The sequence below is a fragment of the Macrotis lagotis genome, chromosome 1, assembly GCF_037893015.1.
Source record: "Macrotis lagotis isolate mMagLag1 chromosome 1, bilby.v1.9.chrom.fasta, whole genome shotgun sequence".
NCBI classification, from domain to species: domain Eukaryota; kingdom Metazoa; phylum Chordata; class Mammalia; order Peramelemorphia; family Peramelidae; genus Macrotis; species Macrotis lagotis.
The window spans coordinates 707,851,980-707,870,302 of NC_133658.1; the positions used below are offsets into that span (position 1 = coordinate 707,851,980).

The window sequence follows — 18,323 nt, forward strand, 5'->3', positions numbered from 1 at the left end:
TGTATTATAATTTGAAAGTACCAAAAAGCAATTAATTGATCTGCCTATGAATAAGGGATAACTAAATGAGACCCTCTCTAGCAATCAATCCTTTACCATCTATTGTCATTTCTGTCCATCAAAGAAGTGAAATCACAGCTTCCTGACTCATCATTTCAAATGTCCCCCACTGCTATCCAGATCTTCAGTTGTTAAAAGAAACAGGCAGAATTCAGTTAAGATCATGGGAGGCTGTATGATGTCTTTGGGGAGGCGTTATGCATCAGTATTCTAGATGGAGATCAGCCACTACTAACTAACTGAGCAAATCAGCTAACCTCTTTGTGCTTTGGTTTCATAATTAAAGAAATAGGGAAAGGAAAAAGAAAAAGCATTTTTATGTGAACAGATATTGTGCTAAGGATCATTTTTTAAAAAAATATTCTCTCATTTGATAATAGGATAATATCATCTAAATTATTTATCCTCCAAATTTTGATCAACCAATGGAATCCAGCAGGACAAATAAACAGATTGGTCTTACTTTTCCTAAGAGTCAAAGAAACAATACACTAAATTATTTGGCAGGGTACCCCAGTAATAATAACCTAAGTTTTATCTTCAAACCTTTTACTTGAGCATTGAAATTCTTTCCACAGATATAAATCAATTTTCACAAGACCTGATCTAGTTCTGCTGAGGTCCTTGGCCTCAGATTACTTTCTCCTCTATGTGCTATCCTGTGAAATTTCCATTCATTTATACTTGGTATACTTCCCAGGAAGGAAACATCTAATTGCACTGACCCAGTGTTGTTTTTCTTTTAACTGATATGGAAAATTAATTTGATCCATTATCTGATTTTATGAATCACTCTTTAAAAAAGTTGGATTCCACTTTTTGTGTAATGTGTTCTTCCAAGAATCATAGAATGTTGGGCTCAAAAGGAATTTCAGAGGTCATTTAGTCTAGCACCAAGAAACTTGTTTTCCTTCATATCTGCCTTAGGGATATGAATCTTTAAGAGAATATAGTGTACAAATTACAGTCAAATGAGTGTGATTGCAAAATTTCTAACAAATATGAAGGGGATGGTTAATGAAGGAGGTAGAACACAGCAATGAATCAACATGGCTTCATCAAGAACAGATCAAGCTAGATTAACCCTGTTTCTTTTTTGTGATTTCAGCACAGTTAATTAATGAAGTCTTTCATACTATTTTCATAGAAAAGACAATAATTACATGGATTGTAACAATAAGAAAAATTTTCAGATTTAGGTTTAACTTATTAGGGAAACTTCCAAACAGAACTATCCAAAGTGAAATGGAGGAGGAGAAGATAGTTGGGTAGGAGGCTATAAATCTTTTTTTTAAGGTTTTTACAAGGCCAACGGGGTTAAGTGGCTTGCCCAAGACCACACAGCTAGGTAATTATTAAGTGTCTGAGACTGGATTTGAACCCAGGTACTCCCGACTCCAGGGCCAGTGCTTTATCCACTACACCACCTAGCTGCCCCTAGGCTATAAATCTTTAATACTACGGAGAGGCCTGAAGAGACCAAGAGAGTTCACACAGCCTAGTCATTTCAGAAATTCATAGTAGACATTCCCTTGGAACAACTGTTTATGCTGACATCCAAAAGCCCTCAATATGACTATGACAAATGAACATATAAGCTACTAGAAATGAGACTCATCCTCAGAGAAATAGAAGGTTGATGACAGAGAGCTCTTAACTACTCCAGGACAGCCCATAAGGCAATAGCATCCTGTGTTCAAACAGGTATGTTCAAATACATTCCATAAATTACAGGCAATTTTTCAAAAAACTGTCTCTAAGTATGATCCAGAGGTGAAAAGAATTGACATTATAGAGTTACTACATTTATTTCTTCAAACAGGTCAAAACTGAGATAGTTGTTTTACCTTTTTAAAAGTTTAAATAGCTATTTATAACATACCATATAACTGTGAAAATGTCATCTATGAAAGTAAAAACTGGGGGGTTCTACTACTAGACAATACCTGGAAACAAAACCTTCTAACTCTCTTCCTCAATACATTAAATATTAAAAATAAATAATACAAAAGGAGCCAACACAGAACCACTGAAGAGTTTTGCTGGCTAACCAAACCCTGCGAGCAGGAAACCACAAGCCATTAACCCAGGTGGCTCCCCAGCTTTGCAGTACTCACATGTGGAAGTCCAAGGTTTCCCTGGACCAATTCTGGGTCTTGAAGGTAACCAGAGGAGACCTAGGTTCTCTCTCCTGATGGGAAAGGGGCTTTGATATGTTTCAGAACACAGATCATCAGAAAAAAAAAAAACTGAAAAAAATCACCTCCCCTAACCCAGGGTATGAACAGATTGAAATCTCCAAGGTAGAAGCCATATGGAAATGGATTCTCCAGAGGCTCGAGCCAGGAAAGCACCCTCCCTGTCTAGCAAGTTATTCACACACCAAGTTATGTGAGCCAAACAATTCACCCTGTGCTTTCATTTAAATCCTGACATTTGTTGACAGGGGAAATAGTAGGAAGAGAAAGAAAGAGGTAGGGAGGTACAAAGGGCAGGGACCAAACTGCAAAACTGAAAGATGCTTGCCAAGTCAGTGGAATTCAATCTATTTAAATAAAAATTTGCCAAGTAATCAATTCCTCCTTATTAAGTAAAATCTCTTTAATTTACCCATGGCAAACTGTGACTAGTGCTCAAAATGATACATTCATTCCTGTTCTAACAACATTTAATATTCTCTTTAAAAAAAAAATCACTTAACTGCATACAAGATTTTAAATTGTTACTTGTTCAAGATTCTATGAGGCACATAACATCCCCCCCCCACCTTAAGGATAACAAAAATAAGGCAGAAGAAAAAAGTGAAAAGTGGTTGATTCCATGAGCACGTTATAGCACTGTTTGATTAAGGAGGAAGGTGTTTGAGTGAAATTTTACAAAATCTAAGTTTCTAAAAGAGCTCAAAACTATGAGGGACAAAAATGGAAAAAGTTTAGTCAGGTGATCAATAAATTAACCTTGTTAACTATTCATCAAAAAAAGAGATATTTCACATTTAATTTTTCCATTTTTTTAAATCACAAAGATAATAGAAATAAAAGTAGTATATATTAGAGAAATTAAAGAAAAGAATGGCAAATTTTCAGTGTAATGATAAACTCAGATAAAAGTCTAAGAAATTTAGAGCTGAAAGAAAGTCTGAGGACATTTAGTCCTAGCCCCATTAATTTAAGGATGAGGAAACTGAAGCCTAATGAAATTTTAAGCCACATATTCAAGAAAGGTTATAGGGTCTTGGACATAGCAAATTATTTAAATGATATTCTCATAATTTTAAGTCAGCTTTTCATCATTTCTTAATTTTAACTTACTTACACATCTAAACATATGGAGCTGACAAAAACCAACCTTACTGACAAAGATCACATAACAATGTAATTCTTAATTTTAACTTTTTCTTCTTTTTTTCTACATTATAGATTTCCATTAAAAGAAAAGTATGCTATATTTGTCATTGATACTATTACATTAACTTCAAATCAGACTTCAATAATATCTATGAATAAATATTCTAGATGTTATAAAACATTATTTATTCAATATATATCACATGTAATCAAAAAACTGACTATGGAAATCTAGAAAATAGGAAGAGTCCCCTACTATGTTATTTCAAATTCAAAAGCTAAAAAATTTTCTGATAAGAAGCAAAAGTTTACGGTAAGTTTTTTGCTGAGTTCAATCAATACTCAAGAAATCTCTATGCTTGCTATGGGCAAGGCCCCATCCTAGATGCTGGAAGATCTACTGAATGGATACAACACATAAACACAATACATACAAAATCATCCTCAAAAAATCCAAGACAGAGAGCATTAAAAACTAAGGAGGGGTTGAGGGAGTGGAAGAAGGGTGCAAGAAAAATAGGAAAGGCTTTATGTAGAAGCTATATCTTAAAGTGCTAGTAATTCCAAGAGGAGAGGTTAATCTGCAGAAATAGAGTGAATTTGGCTTTCTTTGAACCAAAAGTTTATTTTGAAAAAAACAGTTATTATGTCTCTTCTAGTATCTTAAATAATTTAATTGGTGCATAGGACACTTTAGCCCAAGAGGAAGGAAAGCTATGGAAAGCTCTAAATTCAGAGCTATGGAAAGCTTAATCCCATCCAAATTCACCTCAAATTTACATATGTTCAGAAGTTGGAGAGGGGGCTATTGGTAGGATTTGTGAGTGGAAATTATTTCTTTTCAAAGAAGATCATACTTACATTTGAGTAACAGCATTCCCTATACATTTTCTAAAATACATTATAAACACAAATGTAAAATGTTAATTACATTGGCTGCCTCCATCAAAGAGAAGTCAATAAACTAAAAGTCAATGGTAGAAATTTGGACAGAGATAAGAAAAATGGAAAATGTCTTACAACAAAACATACATGTACAAGATTGGAAGGAAGTGAAAGACTCATGACTAAAGAAGTTTTCTCAAGCACATCTGCCTTGAGGAGAGACATTGTCTCTCACAGTCCCATCTCTTGGGCAAAAGTGTCCTATGCACCACTTTCAGAGTTATCTGTAATTAAATTAGCTAAGAGATTAGAAGAGGCACAATACTGCTTTTCAAAATAGCAAAGGCCACTTTTCCTGACTGTGGCCACACACAGAGTACAAAAATGCTTAGTTGTCTGAAAGGACTTTTTCAGAATTAGATCGTTTTTTATTTTGTTATTCTGATTAAAATAGCTGATGTTGTAACATCAGCAAAACATATCACTTCTACAGTGAGTTCTGCTAGGAAGAAAACAATTAAAGCATACCACCAAAATTTTATACCATTATTAAGTGTCTGAGGCCAGAATTGAACTCAGCACTTTCCTAACTCCATTCACTGCACCACCACCTACCTAATGTATTCTACTAGAAACTATGGACATCTGTGATGGAGCACAGTTGGGCTTCCCAATGGAGTTAGAGAAGAGAGGTAGCAGAGGACCTGGGAAGGTAGGCACCAGGCCTACACAAGGCCACACAGAGTCATAGAGACCAAGGGGAAAAAATTTTTATTAGAAAAATGACAAACATGTTTTGGTGGACAAAGTTTTCTGTTCACTAATAAAAATGAAATCCTCAGTATATTCTCTGTAATAATCATCTTTTTCTAACAAATAAAAATATTTTTGGTTAGATCTTTGATTTCATTTACCTGTACTGCAATTTAAAAGTTTTGCATTGCTGTCCGAGGTATCAAGACACGAAGGCACTAAATCACTGTTAGAATGCATGTAGCAGAGACTGGACTCTCGGGCCAGCTCTCTGTCTCGTTTGTGACAATTAGAAAGACTTACTATGATAATTTTATATTTAATAATTATATATTAATGATAATCCTGTGATAATTCATTTAGGTAGTTTAGTTTTTCTGTTCTTAGTCACAGAAAGAAAAACAAAAACCAAACAAGGCTGCTTAGGATTCCTTTCTAGATTCCCCCCAGCATTCCCTCCTTCTTAAAATGACTTTGCAACTAGTAAAGCCTGGGCACATGGAGCTCCCTCTCAAGGAGAACAGCTGTTCCTAGAGGGAAGAGTCTGTTTATGCCACTATATTTCCAAAATTACAAAGCATTTATTGAGCACCATGCTAAGTTCTGAGGATGAAAAGACAAGATGAAACTGTTGGAGCCTTCAAGGAGCTTACCTTCTACACTGAGAAAAGAGATGACAACTTAAATTAAAATAATTAAATAATTTTAGAGATGTCCAAAAAATGGAATGGGCAGGCAGTCCCAAGAGAGTTCCCAATCAGTGCAATTCTTTAAACAGCAGCTGGAAGACTTGGAACTAACAACATTTCCTGCACATAATAGGCGTTTCATAAGTCATGGCTGTGCTAAACTAAGTATAATGAAGAAGGAATTTAAGCTTTAGTGAAGGACTAAACTAAATGACTGAGACCTCTTACTACTCTGAGAAACCAGGATTTTGTCAATTCAGAACATTTTTAGAATTAATTTTTCCCAAAAGTCTTTCACGTTTATCTAACAGCCTCCTGAAAAGGCTATTGGGGTAAGCTCTTTACCATGGACTTCTCCTCAGCCTTCCTACCAAAAGAGAAGGGAAAAAAAAAATGTAGATCTTTGATATACACAGTGTTCTAGGAAAAAAAAAAAGCCTTAGAGATTTTCACTGAGAAAATGCTATTAAACTGAACAGTTCTGATAATGAACACTCTACACACTATCCATCATTGAAAGGTGAAGAAAGGATAACTATACTAAGCAAAATCACTGGCAAAGGTCATAGTATTTGCTGCTCTGGCTCTGATTTTACATTTTAACGCATTTCCTTACCTTCACATTGGGAGTGTAAAGATTTCTCAAGGACGCAAGAGCAGCTGACAGTCCATCAGTGCTGTAACCAATCCACAGGGCTTGAAGGTGGCTTGAAGAAATGCCAGTTTTTTTACTGAGACCCTGTGAATTAATTGAAGACATAATTTTTTCCCCAAAAATCTCAAGTGGTATTAAAAAGTCAGAATTTAAAAAGTTTTACAGCACTTAAGAAAAAAAAAGAACAAAAGAAAAATAACTTTCATAACTATGGCTAGGTTTCTGAGTATTTTAGGACTTCCACTGCCTAAACTCCTCCATCAATCAAGACTTACCTTGAAAATATGTGCCTTAAGAATGTGATGCCCAAGTTCCATGGTTTGTTGGCGATTCAACTTTCCCTCCTGTCTGGAGAACATAAATGCCAAAAGAGCATGTCCATTCCTAGGGAATTGATGAGAGAGAGAGAGAGAAAAGAAAATGTAAAAATCTTTAAGCTAATGTTCCCTTTTTAAACTATCTGAAATGCCTTAACTTAACTAAGGAGCAGTATAATGTGAAAAGTTTATTGGAAGGTTGACTTATCACTTAGTCAAAGTCAGAGAGGTGATGTGATTACATTTTTTAACCTTAAGGTCCTTTTAAAAGTTTCCAAGATCTGAAAGTATTTAGAGATTTTTTTCTTACTGAATGCCAATATAATATACAAAATAGCATCTCACCCCAATATTTTTGTTTCCTTGGGAAGAACAGGAAACTGAAGTGAACAAGAAAATTGTGGTCATTGTAAGGGCAAAGACTATTTCTACAAGTGAGCTTAATGCTTCTGTATACCTTAATTTGTCTATATTACCAGCTATCTATCTTAAATTGGTCACAAAATTATAGCTTTAGTTAATAGTGAACTGTTTATCCTGAGACATCTATTAGTTTTCTAGATAAAGCAAGAAATGATAGAATAAAGAATAAATATTTACTACCTGAAGAAAATATTTTTAGGATCCTTTTAAGTCACAGTTTTTTTTTTTTATTTTTCCCCCTTTTTAGTAGTTACATTAAGGTAAATTAGGGTGCAGGAAAATGACTTTAAGTTAAACATCTTCATATCACCCCCTGTTTTGTGGTTGGATGATGACCATTTTACAGGTAGGGAAAATGAGACACAAGGAAACTAAGAGATTAAGGCTTGAGAGGGAGAAATTTGGCTTTTTCCAACCCTGGAATGTCATATTTCTTTCTCCTCTGAATGACTACTTAAAAAAACACCAAAAATAAAAAAACACCAAACCACAAAACACATTCTCAAGAGGAAAAAAAATCAGTTTCTGCTTCTGAGAATCAGGAAGTGGTATGTAAATAAATACTTAAGTCACCATGTCTGTTATGGATTTACTCCATTGACACCCCGCCCCCGGCAAAATTCAACTTTATCCAAGCAAGTACAAGATGATTCAATGCCCAATACCTTTTGCAAGTGCAGAAATTAAGTACTGTAGGTACAAGAGGCATAATCAGAGTATGTACAGTGGAGGGGATATGCCACAGAAAAATCAGTGACAAAGAGGGAAATGAGTAATGAAAACCCACGAATAATTCCTACCCATCAATATTAGTCAATCTCTTTCACTCCAAATAAATATTATGCTAGAAATAGTATAATAAAACTGACAGACAAGCATAATGGTAACGAAATGCCAAGGTGATGAGGAAGTGGAGGGAAGGAGCAGTACAACACAATTACCTTCTTAATAAAAAAAAGTAGTAAGTTAAAGTAGAAAAGTAATTTAAAGATCATTTGATTCAAAAGTATATCCCATGTTGTTTGACAGCCTATATAAAAGAGTGTAACTTACGTAGTTCAAAGGGTAATTATTTCACTAATGTAATAATACCATTTTGCTCCTTTATAAGGAATTCCAACATGTGGCAATCTTTTCTTGTTCATGATTCAATCAATGAATAAACTTTCATTAGGCATATGCTAAGGTAAAGAAAGGTAAAAGACTATTTTTATCTTCCAGGAGTTCACAAATATAATAAGGGAGATAATACACCCAGAACTAGAGAGTTCCAAAGATCCATGGATATGCAGTTTATGACCAGATCTATACTTTAAAGCCCTTTCATCTTGGTAGAACCAGCCAGAACTTGTGTATTTCAGACAGAGTTTGAAAAGTCAGTTACTTCCACACCAAGACAGGGCATCAGAAGAGAAACATTCCTGGAAAGCAGGATTTTTAGGAAGTACAATGAATATTTTGAAACAGGTTAGTAGGTGAGAAAGAAAGGAGAAAAAAAATTAATCTAGTCTCTTTCATCCTAAGAGTGCAATGAGTCTGTCCTTTAGCAAAAATTAAAAGTTAGGGTATTGCCACATGTATTACTTCCCACAATCAACTTCAAATCATTGTGGTACTTCAAGTCATTTTCATAATTAGCTCATGAATTTTGCTAACCCCTACCTCTAGCATTTAAATATTCACATTACTAATCCCTTCAAGCTCTAAATTCCACAATTTCTTCCATACCAACATTTATATCTAGACTTCCATCACTCATAAACTAGTTATCATGATTTCTTGAGTTGTACTATTTTCAAAGTAACTTTATGGTCTGGGAATGATATTTCAATTTCCTATCATTTTACCTCTCCTGTTCATACAAAAATTGTTCTTTATCTTTTTGTCATTTAGCTATTCTTTGAATTCACTAATTTGATATTTTTCCAACACAATCAATTATTTCCAAACATTCTTGTATACACAGTCTCCATATAACAATCAGCTATTTGGCTGTTATAAAAGTTAGTTCTCTGTTAAGTCCCCTTACCCCACTGAATTTTCTATTCCCAACTTGGGATCCTTATCCCTGAGTAACTATTTGATTTCTCTACTCCAATGCTTCTCCAATGAATCTCCATGAAGAAAATTCATGCAACTGAGATGTATGTCTCACTGCATATCCTTATTATAAAACTTCAGCTGAGCCATTGAAATAAAATTCAAATGTTTTTGTTTACTATTCATGGAGCTCCACAATCTTTTCTAGCTTTATCTCATATTATGAATAACTGCTAGATTCTAGGCTTTAACCAAACAATACTACACTCTGATCGTCATGTATCACCTCATCCCTAAATATCTCGTTGCCTATTATATTCACATCATGAAGATACGCATACTGTTCTCTAAACCAGATATATTTCTGTTCCCTCTTTGTCAGTTAAATTCCTATCTCTTTTTCACAGAACAACTCAGATACCCATTCTATCATGAAGAGGATCTCTCCTCTCTTCAATAATCAGTAATATGCTTCTTCCTGAATCTGCAGTTTTGTTCTACAGTTTTTCTATTTCACTTACTAAATACTTTTGACTATAACAGGTCATACAACCCTAGATTTAGAACTGAAAGGGATCTTTGCAATCACTTACTTCAATGACAGATGAGCAAATCAAGACCTATTGCATTAAAGTAACTTGCCTAACTCGCAAAGGTAGCAACTGACTGGGGCAAGACTTGAACCTTGTACCTCTGTCTCAAAGTCCAGTGCTCTTTCTATTGCACTGTACAGTCTCTTCTTCTAGACTAAATGAAGGGTAGATTTAATGACATGTATAGTTTTAACCTAGTAATGGCCTGTACAAAATAGGTACCTAGTAAATATTCAATGAATGGATATGAATAAATAAAAAGTTGCTGGGAGAAATTATTTTTCATTTGCCTATCACGCAGCTTGCCCTAAAAAAAAAAAACAGCCCACTAAATAAATATGCCACATGGTACCACTGAATTATTCATTCAGTGTTGAGTTTTCTCATACATGTTAAAAGTCTATTCCCCAAACTAGGCAAGGAACTGTGAACAGGCAAAAGCAAATCTGAATTTACCGTGGTTCGCATAAGAAATCTGTGTTTTCACCGTCAGCTCTCCAAACAAGCCATTCTCGGAAGGAGGGATGACAAAACATGCGTGTTTTGTCTCTTCTTTTGATCAGGAAACATGAAAGGGATTCCATTCTTTGGTGAAAATCTTCCCACTCCTGTTCACCTTGTATGTGACCAGCATTGATAGCCTGAAAAATCTGCTCATCCGTCATGGGGTGAAGGGAAGCCAGAGCCACATTTAAAATGGGAAGTGCTCTTTCAAAGGCAGAGTTGGTCATGAACTTCATGTTACACTGCAGCAAATAGAGTTCTGACAAAGACACAGGAACAACTTTGTAGCTTGCACTTTTAATCACTAAATGTCCTCTTTGAAAGAGATCCAGCGTCAGCTTTAGGTACAGGTAAGATCCCATGCTCCTCATAACAAGATGGTTGCTCACTTTGCCAATGATCACAGCATCTGCTTTTCCATTTAGAGAAATGTTGCTGACAATCTCTTGGCTACTACTGATCCTATATTGGACGTAGGCATTCAGATCATTGTGGATCTCTTTGTTTTCAGGAAAATCATCTAACGAAATTCTGAAAAATGGCAATGTACTTATAATTTCCTAGGGGGTGAAAAGAAATCATACAGACAGTGTCATTCCATGGAAAGAGAAGTAGCATTTTTAAACCAGATTCACTGCTTTTCTTTCAAGAAAGATTATCCTGGATTACAGGGATTCAAGGTTTTGTAATAAAACATGTAATGGGATCAAATGAAGATGAAAAACTCATTGAAAAGAAATCCCACTGAAATATTTAATTGAAAAAGTCCTTCCCAGAGCTCTTATCGAGAAACTCAAACAGAATAAGCCCTAAAACAGCACACATACCCACACAAATACAGACAAGGGCTTGCCAGCACTGACCAAAGACACAATGAGAACTATTTAAATGACCTAAAACAAATAAGACCACAGACCCCTTTACAAAGCAATGTAAATGGAATCACAGACCATAAATTTGCATATGGAAGAGACCTAGAAGCTCTTTCTAGTCTAGTCACTTATTTTAATGATGAGGAAATTGAGGTAAATGAAAGTTAAATGACTTGCCAAAAGTGGAACACATTATAATAAGGGGAGATTTAGGATTTGAACCAATATTCTCTGATTCCAAATCCAATGCTTTTCTTTTTTTTGAAACTTTAAAGATTAGAATAAATCATGATTGTTTGTTTGGGTGTATGTTCTTGGTTCTTTCTCTTCCTATAAATATTATACACAAGAATTTGATTCAAAGGCCAAGAAGATTATATTTGGTTTGATATCAAGTTAAGATAAAATGTTAGTACACCAGCCAATAGTACTTAGAAGGAAAGGGATTAATTGTTGGACATGGATCACAATAAGTAGAAAGTATAAATGAATGAATTCAATTCAAAAATGCCACATCTTGTTCAATAGCATTAGCAGCTCTCCATTCATAAGGGAACAATACATAAAAAAAAATGGTAGCAAGAAAATATTTATAGATTGAATTTATAACTTATAATCTCTTTTCTTTAAACCTGGAAGATTGGAAATGCTAGTTTCCTCTGAAAAACAATTTGGGGGCTCAAGAGTTGGCATCTCACAAGGGCTAAAATAACACACACAGAAAATTCTTCATTCTCCTCATTACCATATTTGTATGCAAATCCAATGCTTTTCTAAATCTATGCTTATTCTGGTACAGTTAGTTATTTTTTAAGAATGGTGATCAGATTCACCACACTTATTTTATGTCTTTATAAATATAGGTGAAATAACTATTTTCATTACCCACATAAGATTAAAAACAATTTCAAATGAGGCTATGTGGCTATCATATCATTGTAATCTATTACAAAATGATGTTTAAAAAAATAACTAGCTGCTATGTCAACAACTGAATTTATTTCTATTTTTTCTCTTTTTTAATCTATATTTTTTGGTTTTTGGTTTTTTTCAAGGCAATGGGGTTAAGTGACATGCCCAAAATGACACAGTTATGTAATTATTAAGTGTCTGGGGCCATATTTGAACTTAGTTCCTTCTGACTAGAGCCACTGAGTTGCCCCTCCATTGTCTCTTAAAGGAAAAAAACTTTAACTCAATCCCACTGCTACTTACTACAAGAAACATAAACCAGAACCAAGACTGTTTTTAATTTACTATTTAAGTTTAGTATCTAAAATAGACAGAAAAATAAAATATTCGCTGTCTATAACAAGGATCCAAAAGATTGCCCTGAAGTCCTCACAAAGCTGCATCCTAAAGGTGTGGGGGTGATGCAGGGCTCCAGAATGCCCTAAATTCTAGAGGATCTATCAATTTGAAAAGGCTTCAAGTATAAGTTCAATAACAAAATGTACAATTGTTATCCAAAAACCAATTTAGCCAAGTCTAGGGAAGCCCAATATAAGCTCAGATCCAACAGATGAAATTATTTTCAGTCCTGATACATTATAAACACCATATACTGAGGCAAAGGAGGGCTCAGAGTAGAAAAGATTCCAACTATAATGAAACTGATCTCCTTAAAGTACAGAAATTATGTAAAGAGACTTAAAAAAAAAGACACATGGATATAAATGGGCAGGGGCTAGAGAAGGAATACTTAAGTCAATACGTATGAAAAGATTTTAGTATCCAAAATTAATAAACTTTTTCTTCATTCCTACTGATCTGATTAAATGTCAACCATATCTCATATTTTATAACTAAAACATAATCTCCTTAAGAATGTTTCTTGGGGTGGCTAGGTGGTGCAGTGGTTAGAGCACTGGCCTTGGAGTCAGGAGTACCTGAGTTCAAATCTGACCTCAGACACTTAATAATCACCTAGCTGTGTGGCCTTGCACAAGCCACTTAACCCCATTGCCTTACAAAAAAAAAAAAAAATGTTTCTCTTGAGGAGCAGCTAGGTGGCGCAGTGAATAGAGCACCAGCCCTGGAGTCAGGAGTACCTGAGTTCAAAGCTGGCCTCAGACACTTAATATATTATTACCTAGCTGTGTGGCCTTGGGCAAGTTACTTAACACCACTGCCTTGTACAAAAAAAAAAAAAAAAAGGAATGCTTCTCTCCCCTTTGATCCAGCAATACCACTACTGGGTCTATATCCTGAAGAGATGATAAAAAGGGGTAAAAACATCACTTGTACAAAAATATTTATAGCAGCCCTGTTTGTGGTGGCAAAGAACTGGAAATCAAGTAAATGTTCTTCAATTGGGGAATGGCTTAGCCAACTGTGGTGTGTGTGTGTGTATATATATATATATGAGGGATGGGGATTCAGGGAAGCTTGGAGGGATTTGCATGAACTGATACTGAGGGAGATGAGCAGAACCAGAAAAAACACTGTATACCCTAACAGCAACATGGCAGCAATGATCAACCTTGATGGACTCTCTCATTCCATCAGTGCAACAATCAGGAACAATTTGGGGCTCTCTGCAATGGAGAATACATCTGTATCCAGAGAAAGAACTGTGGAGTTTGGAAAAAAGAAACTGATATCTTATTGTCTGATCTTGCTATCTCTTATACTTTATGTTTCTTCCTTAAGGATATGATTTCTCTCTCATCACACTCAATTTGGATCAACATATACCATGGAAACAATATAAGGACTGGCAAACTGCCTTCTGTGGGGAGTGGGGGGAGGTAAGTAAGATTAGGGGAAAAATTGTAAAACTCAAAAAAAGTAAAATCTTTAAAAAAATAAAAAGAATGTTTCTCTCATTTAGATCCAACCCCCAAATAAAAATTATACTAAACAGCTATTCCTGGGTAAAGTATTTAAATCTATTAGCATATATGTTTCGCAGCCACCTACAACAATTATGCTTTGGGATACTTGAATTAGTTTCTACTCATAAACTTAAATTATGGTAAACCAGGGCTAGACATTTTAGTTTCAGAAGCACAGGTAGAATTCAATGCTAATAGGAAAGTACCTGACATCTTGATGAATATACCTTGGAAAATAAGGTCATATTCTGTGCCAGTTTAAACTCTCTGGACTAATTTTTCAAAGTCTTAATACAGTTTCTGATTAAATAGTCAAATGATTTATAAGCATTTTTGGTGTTCATATTAATCACAGTGAGATTTTGGGAAGAGGGTACTTAGTGAGAGAGTTGAAATTTTTAAATTACCTGAAAATTTGCTCTTACAGTTACAATCAACTTCAGCCAGGCAGGAAATTTAGAAATAATTTTTGTAATAAATGAAGAAAGTGTGTCTCCATAATCGGGTTTATGAAACTCAGCTTCATTTAGACCATCTATCAAAATAATGTATTCTTCCTCTGGAATTTTCTGCTCTAAAGGATAAAAAAAAAATTTTCCTTTTAAATCAAGAAATTACACATTTCTTTAAGGTGACAACACACTGTATATCTAGGCACAGTTTTTTAAGTGTTAACAAAAGTGTTATGTTTACATATGGCAGCAGAAATGATTTTCAACGAAGCATATTTTCTATTAAATTTATAATTAAAACAAAAACACTAAGCCAAGAGGCAGTCCAACAGACGGCATAGTTTTAGAAATATTATCTTGCATTGCTATATTAGTAGAGAAGTACTTACATATGGATGCTAATTCCTTGATCATTTATAGTAACAAGTATTAAAAAAATATTATGGATAATCCAAATCTCTACTGAATCTTTGTATCAATTAATCTACTATTTTTACCTTCCAAACTTTTCATCAAAATAACTTAAGAATGAAACACCACAAAATCTGAAATAATTTCCTTCCTCTGTCCTCAGGATGTCTCAGGGAGGAAAAGTTAATAAGCAAGTGAAGAACTCCAAAGTGAGAAGCGAATGAAACAGGAGTGGCTGTACCTTCAAAATTCACCAAAAGGTGAATGGAAAAAAATTCTCACAACTCCTTTCAAATTTGAACAAACAATAAGTCATGCATGACCTCTGTAGTCCCAAGGGGGCACCCACATACATTAAGGACTTTTAATTGGTCAGTGGGGTTGGTTTTCCATAAGTAGTGATAGATGAACACCATCCCAGACCCTTCATTTCACCTGGGGAACCACAAGGACTACCCTAATCCCAGAACAGATCATTCCTGCTCCCATCTAAATATGCAGTGAGAAAGTTCCCAAGGAACATCCTTGCTCTACCATTTCTGAGGTTAGCTAGGGGTTCCAGGACTCCTCTGGTGAAGGCTGTCACTGGGTCCTGAACACACGACCGCAGGCTCAGCATGCTCTGAAGCTGTGGCTCCTTTATCAGCAGGTCTCTGTAGGCGGCCAAAGGATGTGCCCGGCACAGCAAAGCGGCAATGCTGTGTACAAACTCGGGGACCAGGCAGGTGTAGGTGTTGTCAGCTTGGCAGTAGTGATAGGCCACGACCTGAAGAGGAAGCAAGAACACACCATCAGGGACAGCTTCTCCAGCTAAAGTAAACAGGAACATGAATTTATTAGTTTTTTCCCCTGGATGAAATAAAAAGGACATGTAAATGATGTCCATCACAGGTCCATACTTGGAGAAAGAACACAGAGACATTATATAGTTGGATCTGCAAAATGTCATAGAAGTTTAGTAACAATAGTCTCAGAACTCAGAGCAGGGATTATAATGATTTCATCTATCTTCCCTTATTTCAACAGACAGTGACAGAGGCTCTCTAAAGCAAAGCCAATTGCTCAAGGTCAGCTCAAACAAGCAATGGATCTGGGATTAGAACTCAGCTCTTGGGGAGGCTAGGTGGTGCAGTGAATAGAGCACTGGGCCCTGGAGTCAGGAGTACCTGGGTTCAAATCTGACCTCAGACTCTTAATAATTACCTAGCTGTGTGGCCTTGGGCAAGCCACTTAACCCCATTGCCTTGGAAAAAAAAATCTAAAAAAAAAAAAACCCTCAGCTCTCTTCTTCCCAGGTCAGTGGTCTCTCTGCCCTGTCAGTTGCTGAAGAAGTAGAAAGGCATTTACAAAAGCCAAAACTTGGCCTGATGGAAGGCAATTCCTGGTTCACAGGAAATTCCAAGTAGGCCCCAACATTCCTGGGGACAGAAACAGTTTCCACTGGCTTGGCAATCCCTTACAGCTGGTTTGTTACTGCTCTCTAAAAGCAAGTTAGGAAATGAGTAGACAATAAGAACATGATCCAGACACTAACGTCTCTACTTTCCTCTAAAAGAAGAATGGCTTACTAATTTCAAGTGTTCCAAGTCTACAGACTTGCACAGCACAGCTGACTGAGCATGCACAGAAATTAAAACCACCAGACAGTGTGGGGAATGAATTACAATGAAGCTTTAAAGGAGGAATCTTGAAGCAACCGGAATCTTGCATGGAAGGCTTACTTTATTTGTATAACTTCAAGTTAACTTCCCTGGGTCTGGGTTTCTTTTGTAAAATGACAGGTTTGGATGAAACTACTCCTAAGATCCCTTTCAACTCTAGATATGTGATCCTACGAAACTCTAGATCCAGATACAGAGAGGGGAATGGTACTGTACCTGGTCACAAGGCAAAGAGTTTTTTTTATCTTTGTCATCACCAACTTTCAATGACAGCAGGACACCTAATTAGAAAAATTCCAAGGAGAGTGGAGGATCTAGAAGTGTGTGTGTGTGTGTGTGTGTGTGTGTGTGTGTAGAGGTCACCAAACAAGCCCACTTTAGACCTCTGAAACTGACAGTTTTCTGACTGACCATCAGAGCCCAGTGAGGGGAGGTTTTTTTTAATCCTACATATGAAACCTTTGGAATAATGAAAAGGGTAATGGGGTAGGGGGAAGGGAAGCTGAGGAAAGGGATTTATGAATAAAGGTCTTCCCAGTTAACAGAATTTATTCTCTTCTTATTAAGAACCCTGGTTAACCTGAAATATTTGCATTTTCTCCCCTCACATTTGGGGTTAAATCAAATGAAGCATACACTAACATATAGAAGGGATTTTTGCAAAACTTACTGCACAATATAAAAGTTAGTTATTATTAATTCAATCATAAGCCTCAACAGTAATTAAAAAACAGGAATTATGCTCAAAAAATAGACATTTGAGATTCTTCCAAGAGACTAACAGAAGGAACCGTGACCTTGTATTTTTTTTAGCACTTCATATTTTTTCAAAGGTGCTTTTATTTCTTTGTTATTATTTTTTTCTAGCTCTATAAAACAGTTTTTTGGTACTTTAATTGGTATGGCACTCAATAAGCAAATTAATTTGGGTAGAAATGTCATTTTATTTTGTATTAGTTCGGCCTACCCATGAGCATTTGATATTTTTCCAGTTGTTTAGATATGACTTTTTTTGTGTGAAAAGTGTTTTGGAATTGTGTTCCTATAGTGTTTGGGATTGTCTTGGGGGTATGCGGAGTTGAAAGGTAGATTCCCAAGTATTTTATATTGTCTACAGTTATTTTAAATGGAATTTTCACTGTTTTATCTTTTGTTAATGGGTTTTGTTTATAATAAATAGAAATGCTGATGATTTAAGTGGGTTTATTTTATATCCTGCAATTGTGCTAAAAGTTGTTAATTATTTCAAGTTAATTTTTTGGTTGAGATTCTCTAGGATTCTAGAAGTATACCATCATATCACTGCAATGAGTGATAGTTTTATTTCCGTACTGCATATTCTAATTCAATCAATTTTTTTCTTCTTGTTGCTAAAGTTAACATTTCTAGCACAATACTGAATAATAACAATAGTGATAAAAGGCATCCCTATTTCACCCCAATCTTATTGGGAAGACTTCTATTTTATCCCCACTGAATATGATGCTTGCCGATGCGATGGTTTAAGGAAAATTTCATTTATTCCTGTGCTCTTATGGAGTTGTTCATAGAAATGAGTGCTGTATTTCATCAAAAATGTTTTCTTTCATCTAATGAGATAATATAATCTCTATTAATGTTTTTATTGATATGGTCAATTATGCTAATAGTTTTCCTAATCTCAAACCAATCCTACATTCCTGGTATTAAATTCCACCTGGTCATATCACCTTGGTGATAATAAATTGCTATAATCTCTTTGCTTATATTTTATTTAAAATTTTCACATCAACATTATTAGAGAATTTGGTCTATAATTTTCTTTCATGGTTTTGGCTTTTCCTA

General features: G+C 35.3%; 1 protein-coding gene across 7 annotated transcripts in view; it reads right to left on the bottom strand.

Moving 5' to 3' along the window:
* Positions 1-18,323, bottom strand: part of TANC1 (tetratricopeptide repeat, ankyrin repeat and coiled-coil containing 1) — a 261,532-nt gene that overhangs the window by 40,000 nt on the left and 203,209 nt on the right. For all 7 annotated transcript variants that reach the window (XM_074215910.1, XM_074215909.1, XM_074215916.1 and 4 more), the window contains 5 exons: positions 15,373-15,604; positions 14,383-14,549; positions 10,219-10,826; positions 6,665-6,773; positions 6,351-6,473 (listed from right to left, as the gene is read on the bottom strand). In XM_074215910.1, the coding sequence (XP_074072011.1) occupies positions 6,351-6,473; positions 6,665-6,773; positions 10,219-10,826; positions 14,383-14,549; positions 15,373-15,604 (1,239 nt within the window). The remainder of the gene's footprint in view (positions 1-6,350; positions 6,474-6,664; positions 6,774-10,218; positions 10,827-14,382; positions 14,550-15,372; positions 15,605-18,323) is intronic.